General features: G+C 41.1%; 1 protein-coding gene across 1 annotated transcript; it reads right to left on the minus strand.

The window, feature by feature from the left end:
* Nucleotides 1-466: 466 nt before the first annotated feature.
* On the minus strand, nucleotides 467-18,117 carry LOC141775392 (neuronal acetylcholine receptor subunit beta-2-like). Its single transcript, XM_074648719.1, has 6 exons — nucleotides 17,283-18,117; nucleotides 7,004-7,149; nucleotides 6,805-6,849; nucleotides 6,400-6,509; nucleotides 2,193-3,183; nucleotides 467-1,055 (listed from the first exon to the last, which is right to left on the minus strand). The coding sequence occupies exons 1-6, from the start codon at nucleotides 17,332-17,334 to the stop codon at nucleotides 915-917; spliced, it is 1,485 nt and encodes a 494-aa protein (XP_074504820.1). The 5' UTR covers nucleotides 17,335-18,117; the 3' UTR covers nucleotides 467-914.
* Between the last annotated feature and the right edge of the window lie 1,257 nt (nucleotides 18,118-19,374).

Below are 19,374 nucleotides of genomic sequence, written 5' to 3' on the forward strand. Positions count from 1 at the left end.
AAAAAAAAAGGAACTAAAAACAAAGAACAGTGTTTTGTTGTATGCATGCAGGCCCCAATAATGTCAAGATAGGGCCTTTAGAATTTGATTTAGACACAGAGAGATGGGGCAAAACCAAGTCAGAAAAAGTCCTGAGTTGCTGTTGGCCAGGTTGTGAACAGTGATAGGGGTCAACACACTTTCAATTTAACCATTTCAGGTAAAGGTTTCCTTTTTTAAAATACTGCTACATTTCAATCATTGGAGACTGCGAATCTACAGTATATTGATCCCCAAGAAAGAACATCATGGCTGAATGGTGGTGTCACTTCTGTTTATTATAACTTGGGTCTTGTTTTCATATTTTTGACCATTGTTTCTTTTGATTATGATGTCATTGATCACACCAAAGTACTTGCTGTGTGCACGTACAACTGCGATAATTAAGTTAGGTGAATGCTGAACCAGGAAGTCGATCTGTACAGACATTTTAGATTATAAATGTACCGTTTCGTCATCCAACTAAGTTTGACTGACCTGGGGTTTTGGGGGTTTCCAGGTAACCAAGTGGTTGGGGCAGATACCGTGTACCCAGATCTCCAGTAAAAGTATGATCTCCATCATTCCTGTCTACTGAATGGTGGCCACACTATGAAAATGTGACCCAAGTTGTTATAAACCAAAGTTATCCATTTAAGTAGATCCAAGTTGATGGCAGAGGATGGCAGGGCATATGGAGGATGACGGGGACAAGGGGTGGAAGTAAGGAAGGGAGCAGGTGGTGGAAGAGGCGTAAAGTGCATCCTTATAATTTCCCAGTGAGCGGGTAGTATTGCGAGACGGACGTTTGAGTTCTTGTGTTAAAATGTTGAGCTCTGTTTCTGGGGGGCCACTCAAAGTTCATGAAGACGTTTCCGCTTTCATTTTCGGTCCATCTAATCAATAATGGGAGTGTTGTAATTCTGGAAGAGAGGCTGCATGAAGAGGCCCAGCGTCCCGACCACACAGACGAACACAAAGATCCACAGGAAGAGACGGTCGATCACCATGGCCACGTACTTCCAGTCTTCAATGATCTGCAGAGACAGGTTTGATTTTAAATGTTGGCACTGTTGTGTTTTCTGTTCTGAACTTAAATAAAGTGAATTGTTTTTTTTTTACATATGATTTTTTTTGTCTCTGGTGCTTACAATTTCTAATATCATATAACTAATAATGTATTGACTGAAACAACAGTGATGTTGCTGTGACATGATATAAAGTGGTACAAATTTGAAAACTGTTGAATTTTGAAAAATTAAAACTGTTGATGGATAATCTCTCTGTCACTATGGATCAGTAAAACAAATTGTTATGTAACTTGTACATAAAGACCTAAAGGCTATCAGGTGGTGATTTGAGCTAAATGCTAACGTCAACATGTGCCCACAATGACGATGCTAACATGCTGATGTTTAGCAGGTTTATTTACTATGTTGACAATCTTTGTTTATTGTGTTAACATGCTAACTGCTAATTTAATTTTGTTTTTCTGGTATTTGGTTGTAAACCAAAGTATTGGATGAATAATTTGGACCTGATGATGGTGCGAGATTTTATGACAATCCATCCAACAGTTGTTGAGGCATGTCATATAAATGTGAATCACATGGTTGCGCTTTAGAGGAGAGGTCAGGGGATCACCAAAGTTATTAGATGCACCATATCGGAGACGTGAATGCCTGTACCAAATTCCGAGCCAATGTATCATGTAAATTTTGAAAAAATTTCACTGCATAATTGAACATTTTGACCTGCTCGTGGTGCTAAATAGAAAGTCAGGGGATCAACAAAGTCACGTGGATCCATCCCCTGGGCAGCATGAATATTGGTACCAAAACTTATGGCAAACCATTCAATAGTTGTCAACACATTTCACTCAGAAGTGTCAACCTTATGGTGGCACCAGAGGAAAGATCAGGGGATTGCCAAAGTTATCTTCTGGGGACCCTGAATGTCTCTACAAAATTCCATGGTAATCCATCCAAAGAAAGATATTTTAGTCACGACCAAAGACCGACCAATAGATCAACATTACTATCCATAGCCAGGCTGCTAGTGCGACTAAAAGCTCTACTCTATCTTATCTATCTGTATGTTTGTGGCTAACCTGTCAAATCTCTAAAAAGTAAAAACAACAAGCAGGTGAGGAAAAGCTTTGAAAGCATGCCTACCCCTTCATCATTATCCTCGCTCTTCATCTTCTCAGCGATGTAGCGCACTCCATCCACCGCATCCTCCACGTCAATGTTGCACTTGAGCGTCATCCTCTTCCTGAACTCAGTGTTCTCTGACAAGTCGCTGATCTTCCAGCCGTAGCGTTTGGTCGACTCCTCGTTCACGAAGAAGGATGAGGAGGAATCTGCCATTCCTGCAAAACTTCCAGTCCCTCCGTCGGCTCCACGCAGCCTTTGGTCAGAGTACGATCGCTGCTGCTGTCTTTTCCGGAACTTCTCGCGAATGTTGGAGCTACCGGGTCTCCGCATGAAGAGGTAAGAGGGGAGCCGGTACAGGAAGATACGCTTGACCCAAGGAGGCATGGTGTGCGTACTGGGGGACCGATGGTGAACGTTGAGCACGCAAACGCTGGTGACGATGGAGAAGGTGACCAGCACCATTGAAAACATCAGATACTTTCCAATCAGAGGCACTGCTAAAGATGTGGGTGGCACAATCTTTGAGATAAGAAGTAAAAACACAGTCAGGGCCAAGAGGACAGAGATACAGAGAGTCATCTTCTCACCACAGTCTGACGGGAGGTAGAATACCAGAATAGCCAGCGACGTGATCAGGATGCAGGGAATGATCAGGTTGATGGTGTAGAAGAGAGGTTTTCTCTTGATAATAAAGTCATAGGTGATATCCAAGTACCTGATGTCATTAGGGTCTTCGTTCTTGCGTCCAGGCAGTGAAACAATATCCCACTCACCGCTGGGTTTGAAGTCGTCACGTGAGGCAAAATCACTGAGGAGGATGAGATCGATCTCAGTGTGGTCATAGGTCCAGGAGCGAAACTTGAGCGTGCAGTTCTGCTGGTCGAAAGGGAAATCACGGACTTCGATTTTGCAGGCCGACTTGTAGATAGCTGGTGGGAGCCAGGCCACCTCGCCGTTGTTGGAGACCACGACGTTTGAGTAGAAGGAAACTTCATAGGTCCCATCAGCACTGAGAGGAGGAAAAGGTAGGAGGTAAGCAAAATAAAGGAGGAAAAAAGCAAGAGAAACTAAGACTAAGACTATCGCTCATTCATTCAAACACATCTCTTCTTTCACTTGTGATATTACATATACATTATGAAGCTTAGCGTAAGTTCAGTCAGGAAGACTCTCCTTACACTCTCATTCATTCACACATCTTTCTGTCTCTCTCTCACCGGCTCCTACTCAGCTGTCTACGGGTGTTTCACTCTCAGTTAACCAACCAGATTCTGCCACGATCTCCCTGAGCCAATCATATCATTGCTATCAAATTTTAAAACTGTGCTCCTCTCTGCTGCTGTCAGTTGTCATTTTATTACGAACCGATGCAACCCGCCTCCACCCATCACCTCCAGTCTTCATCATATTCGGTGCCCAGTCCTGCTCCACATCCCGTCATTGGATCTTCAGCAACTCCCTTCTCCACCACCACCACCAGCGTCTAGACACAAGGATGAATATACCTAATCTCACCACGGCATCACTTCCCCCTTTAAATATACTACGTCACGATGGAGTCTAATGGCCAAAGACTTTGCACTAGCATGAATGTAGCAGCTGATCACATAATGCAAGGGTGACTTGCAGTGCTTTGCCTGAACGCTCCATCACACTGTTAACTGATAGGTTCCTCCACACCTTCAACTCTACTGTATGTCACTGGTTGAAATCAATGCAATCAGTTGTCCAATCCATTACAATATTGAGCTAACTCATTCTATTAGTGCAACTGAGTATTGTTGTAGTAAAATCATCAAGAGGCATAAAGTTGACTTGAGTAAAATAATTTACTGTGCTGACTGATGGCGTGTCTAGAAAATGGTTTCATGACTGTTACTGTTTCTGCAGAGGTGACACATGCAACAGTTGTGTGTTGAAAGTAAAAGTATGTGTGATGATTATCTCAAGGGAGGAACTCAACCTGGGACGCATCCCAGCAACATGACAACAACTGCACCCCCTCACCTCAAATCTGCTGAGACTGACTATTTCTCCGAGGCTGAAAGTGATGCATTATAGATAGGTGGCCTATCAATTATAAAGTAGGTCAGGAATCCAACCATCACACTCGGTTTCTAATGCTTTAAGACCTGCTGCTGTGAATATGCAGACTGATTAAAAATGCAGAGGCCCCACCTGCAACCACTGGTCCCCCACACCTCGACCTGAAGTTGTAAAGTAGTGCTGATCATCTCCTATCATTTTGCCTCTTAGGACATTATGCCCTTTATGTGGTCTTTAGCTGACCGGCAAGCTGTGTTCGTAAAACTTTAATGCCTACCACTCCTTTATAAACTGTGGGGTGACACTGCCGACCAAAACACAAAAGCTACACGTCCACAAAGCTGTGAGTCTCTCAATCTCAGGTTCATTCTTGATCTTGAGAACCACCAGGTCCATTTAGTCACATGGTCTTTCCGTCAATGCTGTCTAAAAAAGAACGAGGTTCAAAGTTAATTTCTGAAACTGCTGATGAGGATCATGAGGTATGATTGAAAGCTCCAGAACAGCTACTAAAGGGATCTTGAGGTGAGATTGTTTTCTCAGCTTTTGTCATCTCAGTCTAACTAACAAGTTTGCATCCATCCGTTCAAGTATAAGTTACAGGTTGCCAATGGTGGATGAAGTACTTGAAGTAAAAGTGCAGAAGTATTAGCTGCTAAAGTATCACAGTAAAAGTACTCATTGAGTAGTACTCGTGAGATGATTAATGGCAGAGGAAAGAAAAAATGAAGATCTGATACACAAATCTGTATTCAGTTTTTGGACTTTTCATGTATAATCAATTGATAACTAACCTTTCCTTATTAGGGCTCATATTCTATCCATCAAAATCCAGTCAAGAAAACAGACAAATCAAAGCACCATATTTCTAAAATGATTTAGAAATTTAAGCAACATGTTGCTTAAAAGTCAAGCCCTCGTTTTCTTAGTTTTTTAGTGTTGTATTTATGGTGTTTTTGCAGTGAGTTGTATTAGATTTTATGTTTTTTGTATTTGTTATGCCTACCGGGGGGAAAATAAAAAGCCACATCTGACAATTAAGACCTAAGGTGAATACTGAATAGTAAAACCTACACGGTCAAATTCTCTCCAGTTATTGAACATAAATTCACTTTAAGCCAAATTTAGTCCAAGTAGGCTACAAAGCTAAAAAGTTAGAAAGTTATTATCCTCCAGTTAACGGATTAGACATGTACAACCCCAATGCACAAAATCTATGCAAAACTCAAACATCAAGGTTCATCTGGGACAATAATGTGATTTGAGACAACAGAGCAAGAACTCCTATATTAATTACATATTTTATGATAAAAGTTAATGTTATACAAGTTATGTACAAACAACTAGCAGATGGAAAAAAGACCCAGGTGCTGATCTATATGGATGACAGATGAGGTGAGGCCCAAAAGCCTTCGTGTCTGCCAGCTAACACTCCAGTGGATAAAAGCAGTGGGGACAATTTCTCCTTGAATGAACTTATTACAGCATCAACACTCTCATGTATTGATTTTCCCTTGCAGCTATTTCATACAGCTGCAAGATGATTTTTAGACGTGCACACAAAGAGAAAACTTTAATGAGGGCGTTATAGTGCATTGATTTCTATGACATTTTGATCGTAAAGGATTTGATTGTACTGATCTGATGTTCATATCATGATCCATATTGGGAAATGCAGCTGAATCATGTTGGAATTTCTGTCTGGTTGATGCAAGGTGTATGTTTTTTTTTTTTTATGAAATGTGATATGTGATCACTTGATGTGGGCATCAGTCATCAAAGGTGTGACATAACGCACCGTTGTCTTACCTGCAGCTTTTATAGCTTTAATATGTCCCTGTCTCTCGTTCTCTGTAAAATCTGTAATCTCTCATCCCTTAAAAGATCACTCATCATCGTGAGACTATCTGCAGACAGTCCAGACAGTGTTAACAAAACATTTTGGTTGCATTCATTATCCTAAAAGAGGTGAAAAGCGGGATTTAAAAAATGAGAGATAAGAGGATGGGAGGAATAAGAGGATATGAGAAAACATTTTAGGAAAATAGGGCAAAATGGGGGGGAATTGAATAAACTTGCTCGTTATTTGTGTTTGTTCCTTTTTTAATCATTTAGTTTTACACACACACATTCCACATTCACACACGCACTCATTCTGTCTTTCACAAATCTGACGTACTTGTTGTAAAGGACGATGTCCGGCAGCCAGATGTGTTGTGACGGGAGCCGGATTTTCTTGATTCCCTCGTACTCTTCAGGGTCCCACATTAATCTGTAGTCATTCCATACCTGATGAAGGAGAACACACACATTATGCACACGTAAGGAAATAGAATAATTCAAAAGTTCATGCACACACACATATACACAAATATCGAGACATGTATCAAAAATCACACTCAAAAAAATCACGCACACGGTTACAAAATAAAATTCATGCAACCAGAAACATACATAAACAACATCAGTTCACGCATACCAATACACACACTGGGTCAGTCAGCCCATATCTGGCAAAACAAAGCCTTTTAAACAGCTGGACACACACAGAAAGGAGAACAAGATGACGATTGGGGACACAAACCTGACTGAGCCAGCAGTTGGTGGTCATGATCTGCTCCCTCTCGTTCTGAAACACAGACAGGAAGAGGATTTGTGGATGGCTGAACTCATCCTAGTAGAATAACCTCCACACTGTGTGTTCTTGAATTATCTTAAATTGGTGGGACATGCCTGTATAATAACAGCATATGTGGATTTGGATAGATTGTGTGTTTCCTCACCACGTTGATCAGCTGGGCCAGAGACACCTGGATGTAAATGGTGACTTGCTGGCTGTTGTTGACAGCTGGTCTGATTAGCTTGTTGTAGCGCTCTGGTGATAACAGGTGACTCACCAGCCGCTCCTCCACCTCCGCACACAAGGCAGCTGCACACACACACACACGCACAGAAAAAAAAGAAATTTTTGAAAGCAACTATGTACAATGGATCAGGATCTGCATTGTACATTGTGGGAATTTCTGACAGCAAATACAGAAATACCCTTGCCCCCAGAGGCTTATCCGTCATCATACCGATTGCCGATGGGATACGAGATTTGGTTTTGCTTGCTGATGAACCGCTATATATATGTAACACAATAAAAACTGCTATTTTAGGCTTTGTTTCTTTTTCTGGTGTGAGGTTGGCAATGATGTTAACCATCTTCACTCAAAAGATCAAGTACCAAAAAAATATATATTTTTTTCTCCATTCTGTTTATATGGCATGAATGTAGCATGTATCTTGATAGCTATTGGTTGGATTTTTAGAGGATGAATCCCAAAATATTCACGACCAAAATTAATCTACACCAATATGCTAAATATATACGTATATTACTATGCTAACTGAAGTAAAGTAAATGTTATAATCAACATGCTAACATGGCAAATACTACTACTACTACTTGTGTTTTTCCCATCCAGCAAGGGTATAAAGTGGTTGCTTCAGCGTTAACACTAGAACCACCGATGGTTAAAATTTACCCGCTGCTGTTTTTCGATTGTATGTAACTTTGTTTCAATAAAATATTCTAAGACTTCCAGTCTGTGACTTTTACTAAAAGTGTGTTATGTAGCACCCCCTATTCATTTTTTAGAAATTACCTTTTATACCTATAAGCACCAGCAGGTAAAATGTAACCCCTATACAGAATGTAGTAATTTTGTGCTAAATAAACTTCTATGTTGCTATGGCAACGCCTTTTGTCTAAAGGCTCGGTCACACCTGATGCAGGCGAGTGACCGTCTCCTGCTGAGACGAATTACACCAAAGCTGAACTCTATGCAAATGCAAAGATGCAAGAAAGTGCTGACCCCTTCCTTTGCATGGTCTCTGTTCTGCTAGCACCTGTGACTAATGACTTTCATCATTATTTCTATAATTCTGGAAACTGTTTGTGGTGTTTTCTGTCCATATTATAAATTAAATGGGCATCTACAGCTGTATTTGTTATTAAAAACTGAAATAGTACATTTTAAACAAAGCAAAACATTTATTATTTTGTTTGCATAAAACAACAGCATATCCCATATCTCTTCTGCACACGGTCTAAGCCTCATGGGAGCTATTCCAATTTCTTCTAATTTCATAAGGCTAAAATATCCTCTGGTTGTTATGTAATCTCATTCTGTCGGATAACTTGCCAAAAATGTCAAACTACAGCCCTGCACAACTACCTTAAATGACTTCCCTATTTTCATCATCTCAGTGGAGAGAGTATTGAGACGGTGCACTCATATCAGGATAACATGTTGTGTTGAGGGAGCCTCATGTTGAATAATGTGTGTCTTAAACAGGTGACGAGACACCTGGAGCCGCGTATAGAGGGTGATCTCAGCTACTGGCTCAGTTTGATCTTTCAGATGTGCGTAGGTAGAAGACAGAGTGGCTGCTTCTAAACCTTGAATGTGATTCAACCTTGAGTTCATATCTGAAAGCGGTGTGACGTGAACAGGTTAGTGGCTCTGATATTAAAATAAATTGCACAATTACATAGCGGGCACCGTACGAATGGATGAGCATGAACAGAGAGCAAGAACAGAAATGAAAGTTGGTCGTGGTTTAGCAGTTCTTCATTGATCTTAATGACCTCAATCTTGTTTAACATTAATAAAAGTCCTTGAAATTAATTCAATAAATGACACAGGCCTCCTGATCATAGCTAACTCTTGATTATCAGTTACGCTGAACGGGATCATAATGAGGAAAACCCACAATAACAGAAGCATAAATACATGCCTGGAGGCAGTAGTTGGTGAAGCGATGTTTAAATCTCGTGCTGTGAGGTCTCAATTAGGTCCACAGATGTAATGAGTGCGTAATGAGAGTAATGTGAGTATGTGCGTGCATGTGGGTCTCTGATCTGTTTGTGAGTTCACAGACATGATGTAATAGTGTAGTTCATGACAGTCCAACACACATGAACACACATACAATAATCTATACCTTCCTATTTCCCAGCAGGCATTCATCGTATATGTTGCATGTTAACAATGCATGCAATGTGCAGTCTATATGACAATAATGAGTCACATTTGAACAGACACACACTCACAGAACCGCTGCAGGGCTGATTTCACCCATTTAATCAACAAAGAACAACGTCTGACTGGGTCACAGAGCTTCAGTGATAGTGGGTGGAAACACGGACATTGCCAGACTTTCGTACATTTTAAACCAAAAAAAATCCCAATTTTTGGCTTGTTTATTTAAAGAAAAAATGTCATGTCTCCATATCTGCAGTCCCTTTGTTGAAAATATAAATATTAACTTGGCTTTCTCCTGTGCTCCAGTACAAGCCAATAGGCACTCTCTGTCACACCCGCTCTCATTTAAAAGCCTTTTCCTCTCGTGTATTGTCTTGTACCTGTTCTTTCCTGTTTTCTTTTCTTTGTTTTTATGCCCCTTGTTTTCTTGAAGGCTTCTGTGACCGCCTTGTTTGTGCTCCATAAATAAACTTTCCTTGACATGACTGTTGGCTACGGCTTTGCTGCTAACAGGACAATATAAACTGGAGGGTGACAAGAAAGAAGAGAGAGAGAGTTGGATTACATAAGAGGTCGATACTGTGTATATCTCAGCCGAAAGCACTGTAAGACTCAATCTTTATAAAGTATGCTAAATGAGGTTAAACTTAATCTCATGAGTAGTTAAGTTGTTACAAATATCAGCAACAAGTCAAGTCAGTTTTATCATTATAGGCCAATACCACAAATCATAAACTTGCCTCAAGGGGCTTAAAGCATACAACACCCTCTGTCCTTATCCTTTCACATGGAAAAATGGAATAAACCTCAGAAAGAGCAACAGAGGAGGGACCTCTCTTCCAGGACTGACAGACATGCAATAGATGCCTTGCCATCGTCATTGTACAACTGGGATGATTCAACCAGGAAATCTTTAAAACATGTATTGGAAAACTAAGCCTCACACAGCCAGACTTGCATTTAGGTACATCTGGAAACATCCATTCAAGATTCAGAAGACGGATGAGTCAGCAAGTGTCCAGTCAGGTGTAGGAAGAGTTTGTGTTGATGTCGTAGTGAGGGATAAAAACTGTCAGTCCTCTAGCCTATTTGAAGTGACGTCTGTCCAGACCACAGCGAGCACAGAAAACAATTGTGGTCTGCCTTTTTCAGGCCATGGCAAATTCACCCTGAACCAACAAAAAAACTGATGAACATTAGGGATCTGATTCTAAGACGTCTGCCATTGGCGAGCTGTATGCCTTTGGCAATGGTTTTAATCATCTAACCGCCTTGAATAGAGTGCCACAGGAATGAAACCTAAAACCTATGAGTCAGCATTTTAGCACTTGCAGTTTCTTCATCTTGAAGTCAGTTGTTTTTTGAGTTTTTACTTAGATGCCTGAAATAAGGTTAGTGGTTAACACAAGCTTAAGAGATTTTTAAAGTTTTGTTCTACGATGTAAGATATGTCAGTCAATATCCCACATGTGAATTTTGAAGCTTTGAAATGTTAGCTTTTTACTTCAAAAACCATAAAAGTCAATGTGAAAAGAGTCAAATGTGAAGATTATCTTGCTGAACAAAATGTGTAAGTATCATAATCATGTGTTTTCCACAGAGCTTAGTTTGTGCAATAATCCAAAATCCAATGGAAAAATCCCATTGGCTTTTTGTCGAGGGAACCAGTGCGATGCTAACTTCCTGGTTGGCCTACAAAAATACGTCATCCCTGTAGCACTCTATAGGCTAAGTTAGAGTTTGGCACTGTCCTAGCCTAGAATATGACAGCTTTATGACAGCTTTATGGCCAGGTTTAATTTCAGTCGAAGATTTGGGTTTATAGTCAACCGTTCATATTGAAACAGCTGTGCAAACACTTCTGAACTGACATCAGCAATATACTTGTGTCTAGACATCTCAAAACCGTGCAGTTGGCAGCTTTGGACAACTATGAATATTGTTTGTTTTGGCACTTTGCTTGCACTGGTTTTCAGCAATTCTGCCAGCTGTCATATCAAGATAAAAATGTTTTCTGAGACATGTCAGATCAAACTGGAAATAAGAGGCGCTGAGCTGTAAAGGCAGGTGCAGGAGAGAGATATTCTACACTTGGTCAGTCCACGTTAATCTCCAGCAGGAGACGGGAGAAGTGTCCGCTATCTGAGCAACTATGACATGACACTAAACCTTGAGGGTAAATGTCTAAAGAGCTCTGAAACCCAGAACTCTGTCTGTCAGGATTAGACAGAGAGCAGAGGACAATACACACACACACAATAAACAACAAACAACAGCAAGGAGCGTGGGACAAAACAATTCCCAGATTAGTATAATCATCTGATAAAGTGAAATAGGATCAAGGCGTATTATGGTGATGATTCATGGGAAATCCCAGTGATTCATATGTTTGCTTAATGGGATCACAGCCTGGCAATGATCCATTGTTTATATGCAATAAGGGTCCAAACTGCTGAATAGTGGCACACCGGTTTCTTGTGTTAATTAAAAGCAACTGGTCTGATTTTGGTTGCCTGGGAGTTGAGATCACACTCGCTATAAATCCTGTTAGTCCAGCTCATTGTCTCAGCTTTATTTGTCAATGTGCTTTGGTTAATTGGATTAAAGCCTCAATAAAAAAGCTACTAAATCACCAAACAGCAACAAAAAGACAGTGGGCAACATAATGTATAGGAACCTTGTTGTTATTGAGCTACAATCATTATCTGTGGTGCTAAAATGAAACAAAAGTAAATGATACTTCCATTAAGCTTCTATTAAAGGGGCACTCACTGATTGCACACATGAAGTTTATTTAACTCATCATGAGGAGTACTACTCAAACTTTGACAACATTTGTAAAATGTCTTCTGTGTCTGAACTCTGAAAGAGTAGCCCTGATGACAGATGGCCATTGATGACTTGCAAAAAGCCTGCATTACCACTGGGCTAATAGAGTTTGTAAGACATTGGCATTTACCAGGTAGGGAGGGTCAAAAACAAAAAATAAAGTATCCTCATACAACGGTTGATATGATACCTTACAAAAAAGTATTTCATCTTTTGTGCGTTTTCCCTACGAATGTCCAGCAACACGTGATGCACATGTCAATTACTGCTTGTTACATGCATACAAGCTTTTCAAAATAAACTTCCATCTTCACAGGAAACTACTTAATTAGGTTTAGGCAACAAAAATACTTAGTTAGGTTTAGGAAAAGATTGTGTTTTTGGTTAAAATAACCCAGGAAGTAGCGTAACTTAAGTACTGAAGTTATGTGACTAATAAATCAACATTGACTTCTGTTTTCACACAGGGTACCAACATCAGTCTCCTGGGTGAGAGTCTGGTGTTTTTTGAACCACACATCCACCCCGACCTCCTCCCAATGCGGTGTTCATAGCTCTTTATATTTCCTGGTTCACGATTATGTCGGTTATATACGAATAGATTTTGTGAGATATATACGAATTACAGTCCATTATTTTCTTAGGTATAGCTATTGGTTGCATTATGTGAAATGTAGGCTCCAGTGTTTTTGACCCGTAGGGACTAAAAGTCAGGATATCTCAGCCTCTGTTGCATCGATTTTGACCATTCCTTTGTTGTCCACTCACTTTATGAACGTGCAATACCAAATCATTGGAGTAGCCCTTTAATATCAGCACATGACAGATACTGTTAGTTGGTTGGTTGCTTGTTTTTGTTTATCAAATCCTTATCCAAACCACCATGGCCTGCACTATGGTCTTTACTGTAGAGAGGTATCGGCCTTTGCTTTTCTCTAGCTGATGTCATATCGCTGATGTCATATCGCCTTAACAATTTATAAAGGGTGGCGTAAAGATAAACCCAGCACAAAAAACTACTAAACTGTGAAAGACAGATGACTTCATGTGACTAATGGAAAGGACTGAGGAAGAAACGCAGTATGGGCTGTAAGGGTTTGACAGTAAATGCTGAAACGGTACAGTAGATGAGGCTAAAATGAGATGTGTATGAGGCTGATGTTAGTAGAGACAGAGCATTAGGGAGTCTACCAGCAGGTCCCATCACACATGTATGCACACACACACACACACACACACACACATATATATACACTCACCCCTGTCCGCCTCACTGCACTCTCCACATCTCAATAATTCATCGCCGCTAAAATAAAAATGCCATCATCTCACAAGCAGAGACTCAACCACAATCAAAGATTATTCTCTAGAATCGTCTCCCTAAAAAGCAGATCAAATCAACACATAGTCTCCATCACAACATATAGAATGTGCAACAACAAAAACATTCGGACACGCTGCTGTGTCGCTGCTGTGTTTGGGTGATGCAGATGGATGGACAGGCCGTGTCATCGGTCCAGTGTACAGAGAGGAAAAGCATCCAAATTCTGCATCCTGTCTTTTTCAGCTTCTTTTTTAGGGTAGTGAATTATTCAATGCCTTGCCATCTGGGGTGGCCTCTCTGAGGCCAAAACAATTTAGGATTCAGCTGTCTTTGGCTCTGCTCAGTGCACTGCCCGTATCAGTCCTGTTATAAAAGACACCCACGTGCCACTCATATGCATCCGCAGCCACATGGTCAAACTCAAACAAGACATTTCACATTGCTCACTGTGTATCTACTGCCTGAGAGATTTTTGCACTTTTTTAAGTATCTCATGGGATTTCTGTTGGTTGTTTGCCCTCAAACTTTTCATCATCACAGATAGTCCGTCCTCCATCTGTGAGGATTAAACCAACTCTTCTTTTACTACAATGGATTTCTTTATCTGTCACAACCTCTCCCTCGTGTTTTTCTGTCCCAATTTGCTCTTTTCCTCTCAGCAGTGACAGCGACAGTTCTTGTTTTTAAGTATTCCATGTGGGACATTTGAGGACGTCATCTTGGGCTTAGCGAAAACACTGATCAAACAACTAATCGCAGATTAATCGACAATGAAAATAATCGTTAGTTACCACCCTAGTGCACTGTCCCTGTAACTTTAAACTGTAAAATAAAACAGAAGAGAGACAATGGCAGCAGGAAAAGTGGCTTTCTTCTTTCCTCACTGTCACTTTCACTTGTAACCCCTCCTTAAGTTTCTTCTAAATACATCTGATGCAGCTCTCTCTGGCTTGAAAACCACATATACCTCTCTCTCTCTTCATCTGCCTCCTGTCGCTCATTCAAAGAACAACATCCAAACAAGTGTGCCAACTCAATGACTAAGGGTTTACTATGAAGTGTTGACTCACTGATGCCAAGCCCTCTAGACACAAAACACATCTGCAGTTATGAGAAAGCAGTCTTTAAACTCATGAGAGACAACAGCAGGACAAAGCTTAGAGCTGCATATTTCTGCCCACCCACATGTAAAGCTTCACCCAGGGGCTACAGAGAAGCAGGGTCAGGGATGTCACACACAGATAGCGTGTGATTCCCCCTCTTGCACTCTTTTAATGAGGGAAAACATCTCATCAGGTGTAGCTGTAGTAGCACACATTGGCCAATTACTACAGCATGCAGTTGATGCTGAGAGAGACAGAGAGGAGAGGAGACGGAGGAGTGCGTGATGAAGAACTCAATGTGTCAGATAAGTTACAGCGTAAGAGAAGGAGGGGAAAAAATACAAAATGAAATAACGAAAGAAATGTGGCATGCAGGAAGTGACAGAGAGTGGCACAAAGAGTGGCTGCCTGGATTTCGTTTGATAGGAGTGACAGAGCCATGCAGTGCCTCGGCTGCAGACTGAGCCTAGGTGATAGGGAAAGAATCATAGAAAAGAGACACTGTTAGACAATAAAGAGGTCAAGGAAAGGGGAAGCAAGGAAGGAAGGAAGGAGGGTGTTGGAACAAGTAGGAACATAATGCACAAATTGCAGAAGGTCCACACTTGATAACTTAATCTGAGAGCAAAAAAGCTGTCTAGATCAAGACTCACTTAAAATAAACTAAAGTTTAGGGAGTTTAGTATTGCAGATGCAACATTCAGATGCATATGTAAGGTGATAAAATCCCAATAAACTTCATGTTTGTACTGTTTTAGTGATCTATATATCTACCTATCTACCTATCTATCTATCTATCTATCTACCTATATCTATCTATCTATCTATCTATCTATCTATCTATCTATCTATCTATCTATCTATCTGTCTGTCTATCTGTCTATCTATCTACCTATCTATCTGTCTATATATCTACCTATCTATCTATCTATCTATCTATCTACCTATCTACCTATCTATATCTATCTATCTATCTATCTATCTATCTATCTATCTATCTGTCTATCTATCTACCTATCTACCTATCTATCCATCTATCTATCCATCTATCTATCTATCTATCTATCTATCTATCTGTCTATCTATCTACCTATCTACCTATCTATCCATCTATCTATCCATCTATCTATCTATCTGCTGGTGTTCTTCCTGTTGAGTGCTGCAGAAGATGATGCACTGACACACTGAGATCCCTTTTCAGCACCACGGACAGCTCCTGAATGGGATTTCCCCTCCAGTGCCTGATTCAGCACCATGGACAGCTCCTCATACCTTTAATTGATAGAAACAACTCTTCTATATAATCTGATAGAGGTGCTGCACTGTGTTAAGGTTCCCTGTCCATTCAGGTCCCTGTTAGTGTCATCAGAGGACCTTGGCTGGCACACATTGCAGGACATTAGGGCACAGCGAGGGCCTGCAGAATACCATTATGAGATTGCATCAAGTAGATTTGTGTCCACAATTAGAGCCACATCATCCAACAGAGGAAGGAAGGTGGATGTGTGCAAAAGCAATGCACCCATCTCCATCATCACACCCATGCATGCACTTATATAAAGCAATTCCATTATGACTCCGTGGGTTTGTTGTGTAGCTATAGTTAGTTAATTGAGGCTGCTGTAAATATCACGTGTCTGGCGCGTAAAAAATGCCACTATTCTTCCCCCACCGGTCTGCTTTCCGGTATCACGTGTTGTCTGTAAGGCAAGGCAAGGCAAGGTAAGGCAAGTTTATGTATATAGCACATTTCATACACAAAGGTAATTCAAAGTGCTTTACATATATAAAAGCAAGTTAAAAGAGCACAAAGTGCATAAGATAAAAACAAATAAAAGTATAAGTTAAAAGAAATAGATGAAAAGGATAATAAAAACAATCAAAAGACAGTAAAGTGCAGCATTTGATCAATTAAGAAAAACGTCTGAGAACAGTTTGGTCTTGAGTCTAGATTTAAAAGTGGCCGCTGTTGGTGCATCTTTGATCTCATCTGGAAGATGTAAGGTGAAAATGTGACTTAAATATGTCCCCTAAATTCTCCAAAAGAGCATTGAGTTGTGGTGTTTAGCTACAAAACACATGTGGTATTAAATCAAATTAACATGCATAACACTTCCCAGATGTGTTATAATAACTGGCATGCACAGAGAGCCCAGAGAGAGGGTGCTCTTTCACAATGGATAGCCCAGGACCGTGAGAGGGCCGTGAGACAATTTTTTGGAACAGTAATGCAAAACAGCATTTTACTATGGACATAAATGCACTTTTCTCTGCTGCTAAACACAACTGCTAATTGGGTGTATGACTGAAAATTGTATGAAACGTTTACTTATTTTATTCTTCTATTGTTATTTTTTAAGGTATGTTAATTTGAATACTTATTTATTCTATCCTTTTTAATGCACTGACGGGAGCTGGGAGAAAAACAATATTTCGTTTCCTTCTGTGAATGCAAATACTCAGAGAAATGACAATAAAGTGAATCTTGAATCTTGATCTTGAGTCCATTATAGGCAAAGTTGAAGCCCACCCTGTCCTGTCCTGTCTTGTCCTGTCTGTCCTGTCCTGTCCTGCCTGTCCTGTCCTGTCTTGTCCTGTCTGTCCTGTCTTGTCCTGCCTGTCCTGTCCTGTCCTGTCCTGTCTGTCCTCTCCTGTCCTGTCCTGTCCTGCCTGTCCTGTCCTGTCCTGTCCTGTCTGTCCTGTCTTGTCCTGTCCTGTCTGTCCTGTCCTGTCCTGTCCTGTCCTGGGAGGATTTAAAAAAAGGATTACTCACTTGCCACGGTGAGAACCAGAAGAGCCAGCGCTGCTTTCACCGAGGCTGCCATCGCTTCCTCCACCTCCACAGCTGGAGAGTGCTTCTCTCGCGTGGGTTTTCTTTCTTTTCTGCTCCAGATGTGAAGTAAGAAACAAAACCAAAAAAAAAAGAAAAAGAAAAAAGGCAGGCTGTATTATAGCGGTTTCATTTTCAGGGATTCCGCCGGTAGCTGAGACTTGGAGGCATTGGAGAGCAGCACTGCCTGCTGTCTGAGAGCCCACAGAGGAAGAGGAGGAGGATGGATGCTTTCTGCCAGAGACGCACCGACTCTACCGTTGCTCCTGGAGCTGTGATTGCGCGCAGCAGAAACCGGCTGTAGAGAACTGTAGAGCACCCCTTAATTCTCCTCCAGCGATGCAAACAAACAGTGTTTTCCTCGGGAATATGGGTCAGGAGCTAGCGGGGATACGCCAATCCTATTATCGCTGAAGCAGCCATTCTTCAGATGAAAGATTTAGCTCCACTGGTCCACACATCGAGCCTGCACCGCCCAGTGCGCTCCCTAGTCGGGCGTCACTTTCAATCTCTGCCGTCTTGATGAACACAGTGTGACATGACAGCAAGCAGGAAGCGATAACAAGTCAGAAATCCACCCTAGGGAGGGAAGACATTAAAAACCCAGCAGCATGCCACTGAAACCAATCTTATCTTCTCCAATCAAAGGAGAAACACCCTCATTGAAAATTTACTTTAAGTTAATTAAAACACTCTTTTAAATTCAGAAGGGAGCAGCTACAGGAAGCCAAAGTGTTTTTTCTTTTTTTGGTTGAGCTGTGGTTAAAACTACAAAAAGAAAAACTTTAAGTTCTGCACTATTAGCTGATGAAGAAATTAAACCCAGAAACTGAAGTTGTGTTAGAAGCAGGTCTTAATCCCATTGTGTGGTTCAGTTGTTTGTTCCCTCACTGAGGCTGGGCAGGATGAGGGTGTGGAGGTCATGATGTTTCATATAGGAAGCATGAGAACCTGTAAGTGTTGGCAGCCCGCCATTTGAAATAGAAATATGATTGAGAATATGATTGTTTTATTGAGCCATATTGTCCAGTGTGTTTCCTCACCATCATCACTACAGGGAGGTCAAAGGTCAGGGTCAGCTAAAGGACAACAATGGAGCTGGGGAAAATCAGTGTCTTGCTCATGGACGCTTCAGCAGCAGAGATCCAGAAGACAGTCCTGTAATTCAAGAGGCTACCGAAAGCTGCAATCTCAGTTATTGTCAGGCGTGGTAATATCAATAATGAGAGCAAAACAATAACTGCTAATCAAATCTGCCTTTCTGCAAGCAGGCCAATTACAGTTTCATGTCAGGTGGGAAGGTAGGGGAACCATGATGGGCAATACTTTTTATTGCACACTCATAATGTGGTGAAGCAGTCTCAGCTGGTGGGTCATGGGGTCTGATGAGGAAAATAGGGGCGTGTATGTGTGTGTTTGTGGAAAGGCTGCAGGCTTCCTCAGTCTGCACACGTCAATGCGGTATAACTGCCCCTGAGGTCCCTTTGGTGATGTGAGCAGGAGAGAGGGCAGGAGGAAGACATGACCTTAAATGTGCTTCACAAAATGACTCTAGCTAATTATTTCACTGCATGAACACAGAGGAGGAAGAGGAAGTAATGTGGGACAAATAGTACAATGTAAATGTAAATCAGCTTTTATTGTCACACAGTACATAGTACACAGCACAGCAGTGAAATATATTCTCTGTGTTTAACCCATCCTAGTATTAGGAGCAGTGAGCAGCTACTATATTGTGTCCAGGGAGCAGTTTTGGGGGTCCCATGCCTTGCTCAAGGGCACCCTGGCAGTGCCCAGGAGGTGAATTGGCATCTCCCCAGGTACCAGCAGTCCACAGTCTGTACTTGGTCTGTGTGGGGACTTGAACCGGCAACCCTCCAATTACCAAATCCCTACAGACTGAGCTACTGCCGCCTTTCCAAATCAAAAATTGTGAAGAAGGTAATTAAAAAAATTTGTAAAAACTGACAGATATAAAAAAAAAAAAAAGAATTGAAGAAGATAATATATTCAATGTGGAGAAAAAGGTGAGGAG

The sequence above is a fragment of the Sebastes fasciatus genome, chromosome 10, assembly GCF_043250625.1.
Source record: "Sebastes fasciatus isolate fSebFas1 chromosome 10, fSebFas1.pri, whole genome shotgun sequence".
NCBI lineage: Eukaryota > Metazoa > Chordata > Actinopteri > Perciformes > Sebastidae > Sebastes > Sebastes fasciatus.